Genomic DNA, 20,916 nt, shown 5'->3' with positions numbered 1-20,916 from the left:
AGCGAAGTCACGTTGACCTCGTTTGTTTTCATCTGCAGTTGACCTTCCAGTCACGAATCAATGTACAATTATGGAGAGAAAAAAGAGAGCACTTTTTATGATATGTCAGTTCCTGGAGGAGCAAGGTTATCAACAGACTTTGAAACAACTTAGTGCAGAAAGGTTGCTTTATTTTTATTTCTGTTGTAAAAAAGTAAATCTGCTAAACAGAGTAACATCAGATTTGCTGGCACGCATTTCATCAAAGAAATCTTAATGTTTAATTTAATCAATTATGAGCTAAGTACCAAGTGCTACATGAAAAAACAGCATATTAAATTTCTTCTCAATCTAAAAGCATCTTTGATTTTAGTAATGGTTTGGTTATGTACAGAGAATACTGTTATAGAAGCCTTTACTAAATCATCAGTGTTAAATTAACCTATCTAATTTGTAAATGATATTAAATAATATGGGTTTTTTATCAAATAGTGAATTTCAGTATGATGCGAAATCGAGTGACTCTTGTGCATCAGGGAAGCTGCTAGCCCTTATTGATGGTGAGTATTAACAATCCATTGAAATGAGTAGGATCTAGGTATAAAGACATTTATAAATTGGAACAGGGAACAGATGCACCTTGGAGCCAACTAGTTGTCTATTTGCACCAAATTTATAATGCTGAAGTTCAATCCCCCCGTTAGGTTTTTTTTTCAGGAAAATCATAACTGTTTAGTGGGGAGAAGATTTCAATTGAACTCAAAGTAGTAATTTAGCAGATAGTAGCCTTTGCTGTTAAGGCTGGGAAATATTTACGCACATGCAGTTACATTATCCATTACAGGTGGAAATGTAGTACCTTTTAAAATTTATGATTTAAAAATTTATGATAAGTCTAGGAAGGTTTCTTTTATTTTATGGTTATTTAATTTTAGATGAAATGACAGATAAGGAAGGGAAAACACGGAATAAGAGAAGCGAGGTTTGATAGTTGTGCATTTTTCTATTTCAATTTTACAAAAAAAAGATTTCACACAGAATATTTTGCTTTCTTACTTAAGATAAGATTTTTACAAAGCTGGAAAACTTAGAGGGCAATACAATCCATCTTGAAAATTTGACTGGAAACCGAAAGTACTTAACATTGATACAATTTAATGGACATTTTTCACCTTTTTTTAGAATTTTTCACCTGTCAATCATCAAGGGTCTATTGAAGGCTTTTAGTCTATTTGCAAAAATTATCATTATTATTGGTATAATATATAAACTACTGATATTCCATTTATTTGAATTCCTTTTAGCTTTTATCTGGAGATGGAAATTTTGTCAATGAGGTAAATTGCTGGTGCAATATCTTTGTATCATTAATCACAAAAAGGCCTTTCAGTAGCTTGACCTTTCAGACTAGGGGATGGGGGTTCATGAGTAGTAAAATTTACGGACAAAGACATAGATGATATGAAATTTAGGTGCTATTTCACCTACTGATAGGCATGTTTACTGACAAACCAAGGAATCTTTGCACCAACTAGAAATTTACCGACATACTCATGAAAAATTTGAAGGAAGAGGTTGTCACACCCCTACACCCTCTGCTAGCTACACCCCTGTCAGTTTATCTGTAGTGGAATATCAATTTATCTGTATTGGAATATAATGAAATGGGAATAACAAAGACCTGGAAATCCTTTCTTTAATGATAAATGTATTTTATGTTATCAAAATACTTTTTTGAGAAGCCAAGTACATAAACAACAAGTATATTTCATCCCCTTTTTATCAGCTACATACATACACCCAACATACATACATTCATCATTTATTTTGTAAAGCAGGTTAAAAAATGGCAGCCTCAGAATGGCTTATGTGGACCTGCAACATAAAATTGGTAGAACAAAAGAAAATCTTAAAAAAAAAATAAAAAAATTAATATTTACAGTATCTAAAATTATATAAAATTATTAAAACTATATACTATGATAATTATATAATCTGCAAATTTGTTTCTTATGCAAACTGTCCCTTTAGAAAAATTTTGATTTTGATAAGGAACTTTGTTTTCTTGAAATTTAAATTTGGCAAAGCCCAGAGAGGGAAAAGTGTCTTCATCAAACACACAGAAAACCTATGAGATAACTTACAAACTATTTAGTTAATGCCAATGTTTTTTAGATACTTTATGAGTTTCATTTGGCAATGATATCTATTCTGGTTTTCAAACTTTCCTGAAGTTTTAATGAAGATTTAAATGTACCCTATTAATGTCTGTGTCTGTGTTTTATTTTTTTAATCTGAAATGTTGAAAATGAGTTTTTTATTTCCTTGATTAGGAGTATTGTGTTATTTGTGGATTTGCAGGAAGTGCAAATGTGTTAGCTTCCCAGCTATCTTCAAATGGAGGTATACTTGTTTTCCGTGTTTTCTTTTCAACATTCACAATTTCAATATTTCAATCAATTGAACTAAGTTGCTTTATAAATTCATCTGCAATTTTTTACTCCAGGCCTGCCTACTGGTTTTCAATTTTCAGATTTTGGTAAAAAGGGTCAATACAAATCTAACTGCTGTTTTAATTTTAGTTCTTGCATCATCATGTTCAGGCACATTGTTCTACACATTTGAACTGGGAAACGATTTTAAAGCTTCATCTGTGACCACAATTCCTAAGTCACATCCATTCCATTCAGCAGCTGTTCTTTGCCTTGATTTTCACCCAACCAAAAAGTGAGTGTTAGAGTCTTTTTAATCTGCTTTTTAATTTTACAAATGTTCATATAAAAAGTTCATTTAAATCAATGCTGTGTATGTAATTTTCACTATGCTCTACTCTTTCTTTATGTTTTTTACCTGCTTCATGAATTGATAGTTGCCTTTGTTTAATGTCTATTCAATATATAACTTTTATTGTTTGTTCATAACCTATTATAGTCTTTAATGGCTCAACTTGTATTATTTGAAACTTTGATTGGCAACCTATACAATATCTTTTAGCAGCATTGAATGTCATTTGTTAGGTGTTAAATATAGCTACAATTTCGAATCTATGAAAAATGTTCTCAAAACCAGTATGAAAGGTTGCGCTCTTGCAATTTATCAGTATTTCTACTAACGAGATTGAAATGTGTAACTTTAAAAATGCTAGACTTGTCATGATTAGCAAATTCTTGTTGACAACTTTTGTGTTGTATTTTATGATTTCTATACAGAAGTCTTCTCTTAACTGGAGGAATGGATGGAATGGTTTGCTTATGGGATCTTGAAGCCTCACAAATTCCCTTAGAACATTATAAAAATCACAAAAAGTATGTGTGTGATTTATGATTTATTGTTACAATTTTTATCTTTAAGCAGTTTATGTTGGATTTAATCATTTAAGAAAAAAAAGAATTAGAAACAATTTGGTTTGTTGACACCGTCTCATCCCCACCATGAACCAAGAAACTATATCTAACATGCAATTATTTCAAGAACAGACAATTCAATGTGCCAAGTTTATTGCATTGTCAAGTCCCCCCAATTTGATAGCTGGCTCGTTTCTATGAACAGACATGGAGGTGTACCCTGGTTAAAAAAATTCGTCTTCAAAGTCAAGAAGTGTTCCCATTCATGGGTGCTTATTCAGAAGATTATCAAATTTGTTGACAAATGAAAGACAGTCCATCAACTTTGCTGGCCACAATGGGGCCTGGAAGCCCTCCTTCTGCACAGTAGCTAGTGATGGCTCTGTTTAAGGATGAAAGAATAATAGCAAAAACTGTAACATAATAAACAGCCAAAACAATAAATCCCAATTATCTAAAATATCAAAAACTGGCAAGTTTGCAAATTTTTTTTTATGGTGATGTCTTCAAGTGGCTTTCTCTTCAATTTTCCTACCACCCAAGCGAGTTCCGTTATCTATGAGTTGACGTGCCAGTGTGATTCTGGCTGCGTTGGACGCACTACCCGAAGATTTGGGATAGAACGAAACAGCATTTAGCTTCCAGCATTAGAAATAAAACTCTCGCCCAATTAGAATAACCTCCTCGGTCTTGCAGATCAAAAAAGCAAGTAAAACATGCGATTCCGCTATCGGGCAGCATTTACTAGAAAACCCAGATTGTGCAAAAAACTATTATGGCGATATGTTTCGGATTATTGGGAAAGCCCGATCGTTGTTCCATCTAGCAGTTTAAGAATCTATCTACATAAACATGAACAAACCGCTATTGTGTAGAAGCTCATTTTCACCTTTGGACTCCATTGGTAACATTTTCAACAGGCAAGTGGATTGGGCAATCATCTGCTCGCGTTTCTGATTGGCCTATTTCGATCCACAGGTGGATATATATTTCCTAGCATAGAGTTTTCGATCTATGTTCTGACGTTTTATACTTTGAATAGTGTCGAACGAAAAGCTTTAGTTTACTCAAATGTTTGCTTTTTCAAAGCCATTTTCAAGTTTTGTACCACCAAAAGATTGTTTGGTTTTTGTTTTATGGGTCAGCTTCTTGTTTCAACTGCATGGAGAGTATCTAATACTGTCACATCTTTGTTTCAGGTATGTTGTAAGAGTGAAATGGTCCCCTTCAGGCCGTTACTTCGCCACAGCTTCCTATGACAAAAGCATTTGCATTTTCAGGTATGATTTAAGTACGAAGGTAAGGTAATTGTTGCATGAAGCAGAAGTACCCAAAACAGCAGTATTTTTTTCTAAGCAGTTAATCCTGCATAATTGTCATGGTCTTTAGTCTATTTGCAAATGCCTTGTGAATCGAGCCACGGTTAATCAGGAAATTTTTTTTCATAAAATCAAATTGTTATTTTCCTGGTAATCTTTTGAAAGATACTATATATCATTGAAGCACCATCAAACATGTTGTTTGTAACAAGGATGCGGTTTATGACGTATGACAGTCACGTAGCCAATTCAACAAACTCAGGGCTCTGTCGGTAAATCTGAAAATTGACTAATGGCGGAAACAAAGAACCAATATCTTAAAATCTAAAGCAACACAGATTGTTCAACGAATTTATGAAGAATTGATTTATTTCTATTAAAGTAAATTTGAAGTAGCAGTTTCTTCTAGCCTTGCCTAATACACCCAATCAATGACCATGTCATGCCCATGCCATGCCCATGCCACGCCCATTACGCAGCAAATATATACCTTGCAGTCTCACGTTCAGAGGTTTAGCGATGGCAATGGTGGCCACTTTCTTATTCAGTAATCCATCATTAAGTAACCAGATGATTTACGCTTTAAGTATCACAGCATCAGGAGTTCAATCATCTTTTTCCTAGTCAGAATTGGTGCGCTAAATCATTTATTCTTTGCAAGTTGTTTGTTTAACAGTAGATAATATAGTAAACATGATATGCTTATTTGTTCATAACCGTTCCAATTTCTTTCCTTTTTATATTCAAAAGCGTTTATAATATCTACAGATTTTAAGGTTAGATATAAATATACCAGTTGAATCTCTTGTATCTATTTTCATTCTTTTTTGTTCAGAATAAAGGAAGAAGAAGCTTCTGGTTTTGATTTACTGAAGAAGCTAGATCACGCTGGCTGCGTTGAGGCGATCTGTTTCAAGAAGGTGGATACATTTTATATCTTTTCAATTCATTTTTCTTCTTGGTAGCTACATGTCACAAGGACAATTCACTGTCGTTGTAGTTGTTCCAAAACTTTTGGTAATGCACGCGAATTCCTACAGCATCTTGTCCATTCTTTCGGCAACTTACTAATTTTTTTTTCAATTCAGGACACTGATGTTCTTATTGCTTCTGTGAGAGACGACAATATGCTTTGGATTTACGACCTTGCGAAGGAAAATATTAACGAGGTAGGGTCCAAGCTTATGATTCATTTCATAACCATGCAGTGTATACCTCCCACAGATAAGAACTGAATTTGCGAGGAAAGGCTTCTTCTACATGGGTGTCTTCTTCTTAAGTACCAGGCCTATTGCAGGCATCGGTAGCAGTCATAAACCTCCAATCATCTCTCCAACCTGCTGTTTTCAGAAACACGATTTTGCTCAATCCATTGGATCTATCTCTGTCTGCTACGGTCTCTCTTCCCCTCAATTTTCCCTGTCATCACAGCTCTCTCAGCGTCATCTTTTCTATATATATGGTCAAAAAATGACATCTGCCTCTTTTTTATAATATAGAGAAGTTCTATTTTGACACCAGCTCTTCTTAACACTTCTTTGTTTAAAACTTTCTTAGGCCCTGTTCACACAATACCGGATTCATTTCGTATCGGATCACTTTTCATATCGGATAGGCCTTCTGTTCACACGACGACGCTTGAATCCGATACGCTCCCTATCGTTTTTGCGGAGCCAAACCATTCCGCTGTGAGTGAATGTGGAATAGAATCATATCGGATCACTTTTAACTCGTGTGAACGCATGAATCCGATACGGTTTCGCTCCGGAACCTCTGTTTCGAAAAGGAAGCTTCGTTTTCGGGGATTTTAAAAACAGTTTGGCACTCTTTTCAAGGCACGAAATGACAGTGGATCTAGTGAAACAATAAATATGCTTCTTGCGATGATGATGAGCTTCACAAGATAAATGCAAAGGAAAATTAGATGGTTTAAAATTGATTTCGAAATAGTTCTTCTTCAAAACAAAACAGCGTATCAATTATGTCTTGTCAAAGAATGCATTTAATCAGAAAAAGAGCAAAACAACGAACAACATTCCACGTTGCTATGCAACTGCTAAAAGACAATGGGTTTTTCAGAACAGTGTTGAAGCGTAGCGGCACTGTGTGAACAGGAGTGAATCCGATACGAAATGAATCCGGTATCGTGTGAACAGAGCTTGATATTCTTATCGGATTGGGTCAGTGAATCCGATATGAAATGAATCCGGTATCGTGTGAACAGAGCTTGATATTCTTATCGGATTGGGTCAGTGAATCCGATATGAAATGAATCCGGTATCGTGTGAACAGAGCTTGATATTCTTATCGGATTGGGTCAGTGAATCCGATATGAAATGAATCCGGTATCGTGTGAACAGAGCTTGATATTCTTATCGGATTGAGTCAATGAATTCGATATGAAATGAATCCGGTACCGTGTGAACAGGGCCTTAATCCATAATATTCTCAACATCCTGCGTAGAAGCTACATCTCTGCTGCCACAATTTTCTTTTCTGTCTCTTTGCTTATAGTTCAACACTCGCACCCAAATAGAAGGATTGACCAGACATATGTTTTCAGGATTTTTACTTCAGTTTTCATTGAGTTGAATTTATCTTTAATTATCGAATGCATGTTGTTGAATGCAGCCTTCGCTATAGTGATCTTTTTCTTAACTTCAGGTAGACACATCATCTTTGGTGTTGAGCAAACAACCAAGATGTGGACTTGTTCAAAGTTATCTCCTTGACTTGCTAAGCGACAAGAGGTCTCTTTGATGTTATCATGCATTCTGTCTTTTTGTGTTTAGGTCTAGTCCTCTCTCTTGACTTGCTGTTACCTTCATGTCTATCATATCTTGTAGCTTTTGTTCTGATTCTTCTATCAATTCCTTGTCGTAAGCATATTGTAGATTATCGATATTCACTCCATCAACAATGCAACCTTCCACATCACTAATTTTTCCAAGAATCATTTCGCTATTTGAATTGAAAAGGTCCGGGGAGAGACCGCAACCTTACTGCACTCCGTTTTTATTGGTTTCAAGCTATTTAATAAACTATCACTAGATGCAAGGACATTTGACAATGTATCTGCTTTTGCTTCGATTTTAAGCAATTTCTATGTATCTGGTTTTGATATATTAATACAATAGAGCTTTTCTGAGCCTACAGTTGTAATACATTTATACTTTTATTGAAAGCATTTTTCTTTTTACAGGACAAGTATTGATAACAACAATGTATTGAAGTTTTTATCCCGTTAAGTTTTTCTCATTGTTATTACCTATTGTTATTGTTAGTAACACGGCACCTGAGAATATAGGCCATAGTCCAAATCATTTTGATGATTTTTGTGCATATCTGTATCTAAGATTTGCTTAAGGCTGATCTTTTAGCTTTTGTTCTTACAAATTGCTTTTCCAGTGTGTTCAGTTGAACATGAATGCGTTTGGGGATGATTACGTCAGCTTCAATGCCATGGACTTGAACATTTCTCCAAGTGGCAGATATCTGCTCACCAGCACAGGTATATAATATTCTTTCATTGCCACCACAGAAGCATTATCATCTAAATATTAACATTTCACATAATTTGCAATAGGTCAATATAGGGAGGGGAGAGATCAAGAGTTGAAATGAAAATTTTGCTTAAAATCAAGGCTCAAATCTATTACGAATGGGCTCGGCTACTTTCGAAAAGGTTCCCAGGACAGTTTGGCCTCCTTAAAAAACTAACATTCGAAAGCCGCCTGTTAGGGCTCTTAGTATTAAAGTTTGCTTTCCAAAGCATCTGGAAGTTTTTACATTTGAAAACATTCCCCAATGAAAGTTATCCTCTGTGTTTTCCAACATTACTTTTTCAAAAGAACTTTTTCCTGTTCTTTCCTTTCTCCTTTAGTGCGATTATCCTCAGATCAACTCAAAATATTCTTTCCTGTAATATTCCCACGTTCGAAAATCCTCTCTTAGGACTTTTTTTTCATTGTTTTTCAAAGTTGCTTTCTTCTAGAGCCTTTTCATTTTTTCCTTCTCATCAGTTCTCCCTTAGTTCCCTTGTCCACATAATTTTTGAAGGTTCTTTGACCTAAGGTCTTAAGACATGTTTTCGTATTCACAATTTCACATTTGAAAGTTCCCCGTTATTGCTCTTTCACCAGAGTTTTCCACAGTATGTTTCATCTAAAGTCTTTGAATGTTTTTCCCTTCCATATTTCTACATCCCTACAAGGTCCTTTCTAAGGACCCTACTTTCACATAGTTTTCCAAGTCAGTTTCTACTTAAGCCTTTTTATTTTTTCTTTTCAATATTCCCCCTTGGAAAATCCTCCCCGGTTTGTTAGTTTTTTTCCTGCACGCGAGAGCATTTTGTCAGTTCTCTTATGCTCAGATTTTTAAAGTATTGTTTCATGCATTTATAAATAGCGTTTTAAATATTCTCATGTATGATAATGGAATATCAAATGTGACTTTGATTTTTTCTAGTAGCTTTTGAAAATAGCCCTACCATTTTTTCCTAGACGTTTAATCACTGAGATATTTTACCGCTGTCAATGCAATGGTAATTTATTTTGCGCTGTAATGATGATTGTTTGTTTTTCTTCATGCTATCGTTGCCTACTGTAAGTCTAGTTTAAGTTCTGTTTTGTAGCTTAACACGAACACAGAACAGTGAAACTGTTTTTATTTGTAGATCAGCAAAGAATTATTCTTTTTGAAATAAATGATGGAGCACAGGTATTTGCATGTTCTTATCTCGTGATTCAGTTAATGCAGTTCAATTTAGATTTGGTTCTGGCAAGCAGGCTAGCATGAAACGAAAAGCTAGGCATGCAATGGTTAGAGAAGTAGAAAAGAAACGAGTGGCCCAGGGTATTATCAACGAGAATAGAACAAGATAGATCTTGCGTTCAAATTTCAAAATATGACACTCAGATGAAGCTAAATGTTTTCACTTATCAGCAAAGCATTTAAAGGGCACATTAAGCGAACAACGATTTTCGTCGATTTTGTAGAGTTTTTTCGCTTGTTAAGATGTCGTTTTCAGTTTCTTTCACCGCCCTGGACTCCTCTGAATAATCCGCCCATGAGCTGAAAAATGGATCTTATAAAATGATACCACTTGAACGCGGCCAAATCGGCGCTGTGACGTAATAGGTTTGAAACATCTCTCCGAAAGTCATTGCAACCATAATAAAGCCTAGCGCACAAAGCAGATTTTTGTCGCAAAAGACGAAGATTTTTTTCCTTTACGATAAAAATCTTCAGTGTGCGGGATCAAAATCGAAAGGTCTTTTGCGATAATCTCTGAGATTAGATATTTGATATTTGTCTTTGGTTATTTCGATAAAAGAGAAGTTTCGTGCAGTGTACGGGGTCGGAAGAAAGGCTTTACATTCTAAAAACCGATCAAACGTTTATTTTTGTTCATATGATTCACTTTGAGTTCTTTCCCTCCAAAGAAGGCAGCACATCGTTCACTGGAAAATCATAGCAAAGAAGGGGGAAATACTAACTAGTTAAATAGTTCATTCGAGAAAAACAAAAATCTTAGTCTTTTGCGACAAAAGTCTGCTTTGTGCGCTTGGCTTAGGGGGAATGTTCGAGCAATACAAGATATAATCATGCAGCTTTGTGAAAGTGCACAAATTGATACGCTGAGAAAGATAGGATGCAGACGCCATGTGGCAAATGCTCCCTCAAGACATGGATACTCAAGTGTATTAAATGATAGGAGCGAATAAACATACGAGGAGGCCTATCCAAGTTGTCCACTGAACTATAGCCCCGTCCAGACAAAGGAGATTACATAATGATCCACTGTGACATCAGCTATTAACTTTAAATGTTAAGAAAATTGCTCAAAAAGGCCGGAATTTTGCTGCATGCCATTCTGATACAATGAGGCATTTTTGTGATTGCTAGTGCACCCCCTAGAATCGCTTGCAGTACTGTTTTTGATTCTCATTCTAGTTTTATGAAAGTCAAAGATAATTTGAATGAAAGATACTGAATGCCATTTTCTTAACCCCCTGTTCTCTTTAGGTAGCCAATTATTATGGGGTCATTAACGATGAATATAGTCAGCCGAGGAACTGCTGGCATCCCTCTGAACGATATTTCTACACGGTAAGTAACAAAATTTTAGCCTTTGAACGATTATTTTTACATTGTGAAACAATAAGGGTCAGATTGAAATGGATCCGCTGCCAAACTGATCGCCCTGCGTTTACTGAACGCCGTTTACTGAACGCCGTTTACGGAACGCCGTTTAGTGAACGCCGTTTACGGAACGCCGTTTAGTGAACGCCGTTTACGGAACCCGGAACCCATTTAAACCGCTATACTTGCACATTATAGATTGATTTTGCTTATGGAGCCATATTATTCAACATTCTAAAAGGGTAAATGTTATATGCCAGATTGATCTTTCTTTTAGATAGGCAATATCTAGCAATATCGCTAATTAAAGTTTGAAGGAAATTGTCTTCCGGGAAAGGGAACGATTCTTTAATATCTTGAAATTTTAACGTGAAATTATAGCAGCATGATCTTAACAGCGGAAATATCTCTTACAGACTTCAGATGACAATAGTATTTGCGTCTTTGAGGTTTCATCCGGCAAAATTGTCCAGAGATTAAAAGGACACGAAGGGCGCGTGGTGAGGATTTTTGTCTTGCTATTTGATTATAACTTTTTAAAGAGCAAATTTAGTTTAATTCGACATGTCGAAAAATAGATTTGTTTTGCCAGCATGTTAATAATCATTAAGTAATGTTTGAACTGAAAAATCTTAAAGGTAATCGACAGATACCAATGGCGCTTAAGCCATCTTTCAATCAAGAATTGACCAATCAATGAGTGTGATTCCACTCCCACGCTTGTTGATTGGCTAATGTTGATTGACAGGTGGCTGAAGCCAGTTTTGTATCTTTCGATTGCCTTTAAGCGATCGCCAGCGTAACGGAGGGGTATAATCTTATTCTTTCAGCGGGATTTGATGTTCTGCAATGAATTTTCATTGCTTGTATCAAGCAGTTATGATTCGACTGTGCGCATGTGGCATCAGAACCAAGACAACAGCTGCAGATCTTAGTAAACTGGTTTGATTATAACAAATTTTAGAAATAGATTGTAAAGAAATTATTAAATTTTGAATTTTTATTTAGATATAACATATATTTATATGATAGGTTTTTCAAAATTATTTTGAAATGAACACGTTTTTGGTATCTATGTTGCTTTTGCATCCTAATTTCTGCCACTTGTAAGTGACTTATTTTCAGCAAAGAGTTATTTTCTGTGCCTTTGCTTACAACCCTAATTGGGAACCGGAAACCTCTCTACTGCGTCCTCAATTTCTATGATTTCTGTACGAAAACGAGGCTTACATTGCACAGCAGGTATAGCAGCAAATTTTTGCATTTTATTCAGAACAGAATGCCAGAGTAAATTTTTGTTAATTCCGTTACCTTTTGTAATTTTAAAGGCTTTGATAGCCTGTTTACACGGGATCGGATCCGAACGGATCCGTATCCAAAGTGGTTCGGATGGGCTTTGTGTTTACACTGGACCTGGCGGATTCGATCCCATTTGGATCTGCTGTCCTTACCCGTTTGGGATCCCTTTTTAAGATGGTCCCGTTTGGGATAGGTAAGGATAGACAAGAAATTTTATTGTTTCGAATCTTTCGACTTGGTTTAACCTCAGCTATCAAATCTTTTATCAAAATTTCTGCTTTTTTAAAATGAATAAAGAGGTTGATAAATAAAGGACCAAAGAGCAAAGTTTTTGGTTGGACTGATGAGGGGACGGCTCTACTGCGGAAAGTTGTGCTGGAAAATAAAGTAAACAAAATCTAAAGAGCATCTTTTTGAGAAAAAGTAAAACAAGATACGAAGGCAGATACAATAGCCTTCGATCTCTGTAAAATAAAACATAATTTCCTCCCTTCCGAGGTTTAATAATTGCCGCCAAAATTCAATTATTGGAGTGAGCACACAAATCTGCGAATCTTGGATCCATACGGATCCGATCCCGTGTAAACGCAAATATTTTCAGATCCGATCCCGTGTAAACACCCCCTCAAAAATGAGTTCGGATCTGTTTTGATCCGACCCCGTGTAAACAGGGCCTAAATATCGATCTCAGGGGGGGGGGGTAGGGGGAGTTGGAAATGATAGTAAACTTCGAAGACCTGATAAAAAACATTCTTTGTACAAAACAAAGCCAGAAACCTCTAAGTATCTAAAACTTGATAACAATACGCTGCTAAAACATTTTACAGTCAGGCAGTACTGCTGTCTCCTTCAAAGAGGTTGACAACCCTCGGTCTCCATTGTTTTATTTTGAGCTCCCTTCTTTGTGTTTTTAACAACTTCATCCTGGGTTCGCCTTTTTTCTTCTGGCCTTGGTCTTTTTTCAACTGGAATTTTTTTGCTAGTATGTCATAAGATGAGGAAAGAGACTCGGCCTTTTGATTTTATAATTTTGATTGATTTCTTTATACGCCTGCTGCTGGTAACACATTTCAGATGTTTCTTTACCATTGCTTTGTTAACTGCCCCAACTTCGGCTCTATGCAAGAGGACACACAAAACACACACTTACACAGCGTCATCTTTAGCCAAATTGAAATTAAAAGCTTTTCATTAAGGGCTTTTTACACTATGGGTATATTTAATTTCGCTCTCACGTCTTCCATCGTTTAGTGGTAAATTTCAAAGAAAGGCAGGCTTAGCTGTCTGCTTCAGATCTTTTCCATCCGCACAAATGTCAAATTTTTACTTTTTATTACCTTCCCTTTCAAATTTCCACATTTGTCAGTTTTTGAGATATTCAGCTAGTAGGACCATATCGTCAATATGCCATAGGTTATTCCGTTTTCTTCACTTTGTTGATGACCCCGATAGGGTCTGGTTATCAAGCTATGCTGATGTATGCTTTCGGTGGCTTAAATTGGTTGAATAGCAATGGTGTCAGTGCCCACTCTTGCCAGACTCCTATTTCCGTCTTCTGTTCTTATTCAGGAAATCTTTGGCACAGGAACTATTTCTGTTCTTGTTCTATATAGGGCCGTAGAACACGAAGTGCCAAATTGGTTTATTCTTAAAGGATGGAAAACTTGAACCCAGTTGCTACAGTGCAGCAAAAGCTCTTGTCTCTCTAGAGGTCCATTACCCAATGATTGAAATCACCGAAACGTCTTTATCAAAGTGTTAGCAACAGAAAATGCATGATAATATTGAATTGTTTAAGTTTGTATAAATCTTTATTTGTTTTGACTGAAGGTTGTTGCATTATAAATTGCCTCAATGACAGTTGAATGTCGAAGATAAATCTCCAAATTTTCATGTTTACTCAAATTTTCATTCTCTATTTTCATTTCCCACCAAAAGTTCCTCCTGCAACGAAATGTCCTTCAAGGTCAGGCCCTTGACAGCAACAACAACAACACATTGGTCTTCGCTCTCCTTTCCTTCCTTGAGTTGAGCAACCACCATCACGAGGTGTTCCATTTCGCAATTAGATCTTGAATTTCGCAAGGCTGGTCAAAACAAACTTAAAAATTCAAAGATTTAGAATATTAGCATTCTCACATGCAAGCTGAGGTTGGGTTGGCCCCACAAGACTGAAGATGGTTCTCGTAGAAAAGATTTTTGCCTTTCTCTTCGAGTTGGTACAAAAGTTCAATTATTTGTCGCTGGCTTTCGTCGTACTTGTAATCTTGCTAGTTTGGCAGTTGATTCGGATATGGAAAGCACCATTGGCAGCAGTGAATCCATTTTCAACAGAGTTTTTGCGAAACCCGAGTCCATTGGTGACTGACAAGAGCAAGAGGGATGCTGTTATCAAAGACGTAAGGCCACAATTTCTTGTAGAGTTTCAATGCTTGGATCTATGCCTGTGTTTTTCAAGTTTCAGCTAAACTTGGCCAATGTTTCGCAAAGATGTATTCACCAAGCGATTAAATATATTAAGATGTTACATTATTTTTTACATATGAGCTGCCACTTGTAGCAACTTCACAATCAAAGAAAACAAAATCGTCCTTTGTCCTCTAGTTTGAATAGACAGTGTCTCGTGAAATTTCTACATCTTCAAATATTATACATCTCAACTGGTCACTGCATGCATGTCATGTTGTGGTTACTAAGCTTGTATGTCAAGACCTATCTAAAATTAAGGGAAAAAGTTAGTTATTAAATGCCTGATGAATCTGCCTTTCAAATTTGAGCACCCGTTAGGTAGTATGTCTGAATAAAAGAAGACATGAATAAGAGAAGGTGTCTTTCTTAGAGTCCAACTACAAGCAGGGTTTCAAGAAAAATTAGAAATCCCTTCAAGTTTTTGCACTGCAATTCAAATGAAAATAAAAGCAAGCTAAACATTTTCTGCAAATGTTCAAAACATGAAATGCATGGAAAAATTAAATGACCTCCAGCTGAATAGAAAAGTTGCCTTGTATGTTAACTGCCTATTTTTCACTTGTAAAAGAGTTTTGAGTACTAAAGCAAAGAGTTTTTAAGTCCACCTTCTAACACCTCCAGGTGGTATTAAAGCACTGAAAAGAGGAAGATGTTAAATTATTTCCTTGCATGACTCAATTCTAATTCAATAGAATTAAAGGATTTCTTTCTGGTGAATATTTTTCAAAGGTATAACTAGCATATTATCAGAGATTTTAAACTTTTATTGTTAAAATTGGTTCTTTTTAAATGTTAGCAATTACACTTGTAGACAGACAAGTCCAAGACTGGTATTCTTTTCAGTCATTGGTACATGCTCTGTGTAAGTGTTATTTTACATTCCTTTCAGGGGTTCTCGTCAAAGAAAGTGCCTAGCAATCTTGATGCTATTATAATTGGTAGTGGAATTGGAGGCCTAACAACAGGTGCCCTGATGGCAAAATCTGGAAAGAAAGTTTTGGTTCTAGAACAACATGACCAAGCAGGAGGATGTTGCCATACTTTTATTGAAAAAGGTTAGTATTTATAAACTTGATTTATATGGTTATTCCCATAAACGTTTCATTTCAGCATATAGTCAATTAATACTAATTTAGATCTGTTTGTTATTTATGTTGCGTCCATTGATATTATTTTAGTTGCTAGATGTCAATAAATCAATAATTTTGGTAATCAACATTTGCTATTATATTAATTTAAATGACCAAGCCATTCTTTTTATGCCTAAAGTATTTGCATATTTTCGTTTTATAATATGCTGTGTTATCTATTATTCATTATGTTCATTTTTCAATAATTACTTTTGATTTGTGGAAATGTTGAGTTGCAAATTCTTCTTTTTAGGTTTTGAGTTTGATGTTGGGATTCACTACATTGGCAATATTACAGGACAGTCTATGAACAGGGTTCTGACTGACCAGATTACTGATGGACAACTTGATTGGGTTCCACTTGACGATGTTTTTGACACAGTTGTGATTGGCGACCTAGAGAAAGACCCTAGAAAATTTCCAATTGTAGGAACAGGTCCAGAGGAATTCAAGAAAACCCTCATAAAGCATTTTCCCAATGAAGAAAAAGGAATTAACTCATTCATGGCATTATTAAAGGTAAGATTAGCAAATTTGCATGCACATTCTATTTTATTTGCATGTATATCTTACTGTTTTTTCTTCAGTACCTTTTATGGAATAAATTTTATTCTAATATATTTAGGATTAGCAAATTTTGCATGCACATTCTATTGTGTTTGCATGTGAAGTGTGTTTTATTCTTTAATATAGTTCTGCCATTCTTTTGTATTGATAATGTCTTATAGTTAACTACTTGCAAGTTATATTGTTTGTGCATAATGGTTCAATATGACCATATTTTCTTCCAAAAGTGTTCTCTCTTAAGTTATCATTTTTCTTTTCACAGAAAGCTAGAAAAAGTGTCACTGGCTATATTTTGGTGAAGACATTGCCTTTATGGATGTCCAAAATTCTAATCAAGACTGGTTTGCTCAACTATGTGACTGACTTTTTCAAGTTTTCCGAGAAGACTGTCCTAGATGTACTTGATGAAATCATCACAGACAAGGATTTGAAGGCAGTGCTAGCTTATAACTTTGGCGATTATGGTGAGATTAACTGATACCAAGTGTTTTCTTACATTTATCATGAGGGTAAACTTGTTCAAGTATAAATACTGTCATAAATGTTTCAGACAAATACACCGGGCCTTGATAGCTCTTCTGCTCAAGGGAGGTTTTCAGGCAAACTTGCTTTTATTTGCTGAGAAGCTTGAAAATTTGCAAAAGCACCCCTATATAGCAAAATACCTTTATTTTAGAAAAGAAAATTTTATTGAGGGGAGATGTCAGTAGCTATTGAAAGGTGGTTTCCCCAGTAGCTACAGCCCTGCAAAAACGGTAAAAATGACAGATTTTGGACTTTCAATGCTTGGTACCAGGCATATATTTTGGCTCTTGTCTGAAAAACTGGGACCAGGAATGTTATTCAAAATAAACGTGACAGATAAGTTATTAACCTGTGGTGAAATATTGCTAAATCCAATCTGTTTTTTTAAATTCATAAAATTGTGTCATAGTCACTTGAAAATTGGCCTTAATGAGTTTTCAGGTTGTGCTCCAGGCCCCTGACTTGATAGAGGTCTAGAACACAGGCTACCAAACCGTAGAATACAACTTTGTTCACCTTATGTTAACCTTGAAGAGAGCACAAGATGCAAAATCACCATTTAAAAATTTCAGTCTGTTATGGCCAGCTTGTTTAAAAGGCATGATCTCTCCTCGACATGACCTGAAATATTCCAGCACTGTACTTACTGTACCTTTAAGTCTCAGGTGATGGTGATTGTAGAAATGATGAAACTGAAATTTTATTTTCTTTTGAAAGGTACTATCCCTAAAGATGCCCCATTTATAATGCAGAGCCTCCTTCTGAATCATTTCATGCATGGTGGGTATTACCCTTCTGGTGGAGCAAGTGAGATTGCCTTTCACTCTGTTCCTGTCATTAGAAGAGCTGGGGGAAATGTACTTGTCCGAGCACCTGTAACTGAGATTTTGGTGGACAACTCTGGGAATGCCATTGGTAAGTTGGTGCATCGATAATTTTGTCTGTTTTTTTAAGGTTTTTGTCATCTTATGCGTGTCATCTTATTATTGTGACTAAAAGCTGGTTTCCACTTGAGCAAATCTTCAGTGAATTCGTCAGCGATTGGAATGTCTTTTGTTCTTTTTGAGCATAAGCGAATTTACTAGCGAAATATGAAAGTTGAAAGGAGTTCAAGTTTCCAGCGAATTTTTTGCCAAGAAACAAGAGGAGAGCCATAAACACGCTTGGAGATTTCTCGGAAGAATCATTTAAAATTCGCTCAAGTCAAGTGTAAACCGGCCTTTAGTTGTGGCTTTAGTAATTAAAGAAAAAATAGCTTCCTTAGATGCCCATTTTCCTTAAGTCTTTAGTTTTTGATGTTTCAAACTTTCTTTAAAACATAATGAGAAAAAATTGAAATTTATTGACGAAATATGCAGAAGTTTTTGTCCCAATTTTATTCCATATTTTAAACGACCATCTAGATGACATTTTTCCCCACTATAGGCGTAAGGGTGAAAAAAGGAGGTGAAGATTTTGATATAAAAGCACCACTGGTTATATCAGATGCTGGCATATACAACACCTATGAGCGTCTGCTTCCACCAAGCTTGAGACAGAAACCAGAAATAAAAGAAGCTCTGTCTTGCATCAGACATGGGCCCGGAGCACTCACTGCCTTTGTTGGACTTGATGCCACTAAGGAAGAGCTTGGAGTGAAGCGTCAGAATTTCTGGGTCTACTCAGATAATGATTTTGACAAAATCTTTGATGATTACATGAGTCTGAGTGCTTCCGAGGTCGGTACCAAGGACATACCCTTGTTGTTTGTCTCATTTCCATCCACAAAGGATCCAACATGGGACCAACGCTATCCTGGAAAAACAACTTGCGCAATTGTAACATTAGGAAACTACAACTGGTTTTCAGACTGGGATGCAGCGAGAGTTGGCAAACGTGGTGATGATTATGAAGAAATCAAAAACAGAATCGGGGAGCGCATGTGGCAGCAAACTTGCAAACTTTTCCCTCAAATCAAAGACAAAAAAGAATACTTTGAGGTTGGTTCACCTGTAACCAACAATTACTACATCGGTTCCCCACGTGGAGAGATCTATGGTGCCGATCACAACAGGGCACGTTTCACCCCAGAAGCGGCTGCAACCCTTAGGCCTAAAACGTCAATACCAGGTCTTATACTCACTGGGCAGGATGTGTTCACATGTGGCTTTTCAGGTGCGATGTTTGGGGGTCTGATGGCTGCTTCGGAGGCGCTGCATCGCAACTTGCTGGTCGACATCGTAAGATTCACAGGGAAAATGAAACGGGAAGCAGAGAAAAAGGTGCAATGAAAGACTTTATGAGTCAATGAGTGATAAAATGCTTTTAGCATGCATAAATTTAGTGAATTCCTTGGCATTGTCTCTGATTGTGCGCTCATGCAATGTGTAGTCATATCAATATAGTACTGGAAATGTTAAACTGTTAATGATCTGTTTTTAGTTTTTAGGCTGATGTGATTGTTGTAGCTTTTGCTTGATTTGACCATTATTTAGGGTTGATTTTTAGCTGTTCCTACATTTCGTTTCATTCGCTGTGGTACTTTTTAGTTCAGTGACAGTCCTCGCTGACTGTACACCAAGGCTGGTGAAAGCCACTTAGTCGTGCTAAAAATCAAGATCAATTTTTCCTCCTGGCAATCTGTTTTCTGGCATATGAACATTTTGCAGATATAAGTTACAAATTGCTGATAAAGACTGATTCATCTAAGGATTGTTTTTGTGTTTAATTGGCTGCCTCAAGGACGATATGTCACTTGCAATAAAACTTAAAAGTATAATTCGCTTTTGTCGAATACTCTCGTGTCTAACGAGTTTTCTGCCAACTCCGAAAATTTTCTGGCAACCCAGTTTCCGAACCCAAAACTTTTTGCAGCACTAATGAAACCATCATTTTTGTGATGGACAAGTCTAAGAAATTACCTTCTCACCAGAACCAACAAATTGATATTGCCTTTGAACTCTAAAGTTAATTTTTTCTCCACAACCTTAGGCATTTAGGACATCATAAGAATAATTATAAAATTATAGGAGAAATGCTTCGATAGAAAGGCACGACATAATCACTTTTATTGTGTAAATGAAACTTTATTGTAATTTATCTCATCCAATTTTGTTCATCAATTTATAGATTCAAAGAAAATATATTTTTGTGTAGAAGCTAGAATCAGTGGCGTAGCGTGACCTTTGTCGCTGGCAGGTGTGGGAGATGCAAAACCATATTTTACCGACAGAAGTTCTTTTGTTTCATTTGGTAAAAACTTTTTTGTTTGAAATGTAAATCTACCGACGAGTTCTCTGAAAGTTGGGAGCGTCACACCCCACACCCCCGCACGCTACGCTCCTGGCTAGAATAAATACGCAATTTGTTTGCTGTTCCAAGTGAAAGATACGATTATTGAATCTTACATTATTCGTCACATAACTGATTTATTTCTCTGTTTTGAAATATCAGAAAGAATCTTGTCTCTCCTTTGCGAGATTAATAGATCTGAAACTTCTTGTTGTTTCAAAAACTCTTTGATGCAAACCTTTTGCAGAATTAATCATATAATTTTTCTTTCATTAATTTTTTATATGAATTTACCATTAAAAAAAATCAGCATTAACTGTTAGAATCCCAGAAAAAATATGGAAATTTATTAATGGCTTAAAATCGGACGGTTTTAGCTATTTGATTTCAAGAAAAAACTTAAATTTGTGGCGTTCAGAAAACTTATAACCTATCATTCTGAGCCAAGGAGAAAGAACAAATTTTCCTCAGTTTATAAATTCCAGGGAGCATAGATTAAAAGCAAAGATTTTCAATGTAAAGAACAGCAATCTAAGGGAAGGTTGTTTTGCTTCTTCGTAAGAGTTGATCTTGACGGATTTTCCTATTCTTTGAAGTTTCTTTGTGTTTTTTGATATTTTAAGCAATTTCCTATAAAATTATTCTTCATTTCCATATATGTTCAAATTTGAAGATGGCACGAAATAGCGGAAACATTGTATACTAGTGTTGCATACAAATTGTTTCCATTCATTATTTTTTAGTTTCATTATTTGTTTCTCTGGGAGAATGATTTCAAATGTTATCCAGTCATATTTTTAACGCCTTTATTGAACAATCAGTTTTTCAAGTTCATTGTTTATGCTCCTCGTATCCTTTTTCTTTGGTCAA

The 20,916-nt window shown here is 35.8% G+C and overlaps 2 protein-coding genes across 2 annotated transcripts; both read left to right on the top strand.

Annotated features, from left to right (window-relative positions):
* Positions 1-6: 6 nt before the first annotated feature.
* Positions 7-11,857, top strand: LOC148958391 (coronin-1C-A-like). The gene is made up of 15 exons (XM_089113080.1): positions 7-162; positions 472-539; positions 915-961; positions 1,284-1,316; positions 2,313-2,382; positions 2,562-2,706; positions 3,189-3,284; positions 4,523-4,603; positions 5,478-5,562; positions 5,731-5,811; positions 8,051-8,153; positions 9,318-9,361; positions 10,670-10,753; positions 11,203-11,286; positions 11,617-11,857. The coding sequence occupies exons 1-15, from the start codon at positions 71-73 to the stop codon at positions 11,719-11,721; spliced, it is 1,218 nt and encodes a 405-aa protein (XP_088969206.1). The 5' UTR covers positions 7-70; the 3' UTR covers positions 11,722-11,857.
* A 2,244-nt stretch (positions 11,858-14,101) lies between these two features.
* LOC148958390 (all-trans-retinol 13,14-reductase-like) lies at positions 14,102-20,214 on the top strand. Its single transcript, XM_089112872.1, has 6 exons — positions 14,102-14,484; positions 15,444-15,609; positions 15,938-16,203; positions 16,514-16,715; positions 17,494-17,691; positions 18,202-20,214. Exons 1-6 carry the CDS (start codon positions 14,263-14,265, stop codon positions 19,044-19,046), a joined length of 1,899 nt encoding a protein of 632 aa, XP_088968998.1. The 5' UTR covers positions 14,102-14,262; the 3' UTR covers positions 19,047-20,214.
* Positions 20,215-20,916: the final 702 nt, after the last annotated feature.

This window comes from Rhopilema esculentum, chromosome 16 (assembly GCF_057945365.1).
Source record: "Rhopilema esculentum isolate cy_ngs chromosome 16, ASM5794536v1, whole genome shotgun sequence".
Taxonomy (NCBI): Eukaryota; Metazoa; Cnidaria; class Scyphozoa; order Rhizostomeae; family Rhizostomatidae; genus Rhopilema; species Rhopilema esculentum.
The sequence above is the reverse complement of the archived record's forward strand: the minus strand, read 5'-3'. Positions and strand labels throughout refer to the sequence as shown.

Coding starts and splice junctions, on each gene's coding strand:
- LOC148958391 (XM_089113080.1), top strand. CDS start 71: ATGGAGAGAAAAAAGAGAGCACTTTTTATGATATGTCAGTTCCTGGAG. Junction 4,604..5,477: donor AAAAGCATTTGCATTTTCAG/GTATGATTTAAG, acceptor TTTTTTGTTCAG/AATAAAGGAAGAAGAAGCTT. Junction 5,563..5,730: donor AGGCGATCTGTTTCAAGAAG/GTGGATACATTT, acceptor TTTTCAATTCAG/GACACTGATGTTCTTATTGC.
- LOC148958390 (XM_089112872.1), top strand. CDS start 14,263: ATGGTTCTCGTAGAAAAGATTTTTGCCTTTCTCTTCGAGTTGGTACAA. Junction 16,716..17,493: donor TTATAACTTTGGCGATTATG/GTGAGATTAACT, acceptor TTCTTTTGAAAG/GTACTATCCCTAAAGATGCC. Junction 17,692..18,201: donor CAACTCTGGGAATGCCATTG/GTAAGTTGGTGC, acceptor TCCCCACTATAG/GCGTAAGGGTGAAAAAAGGA.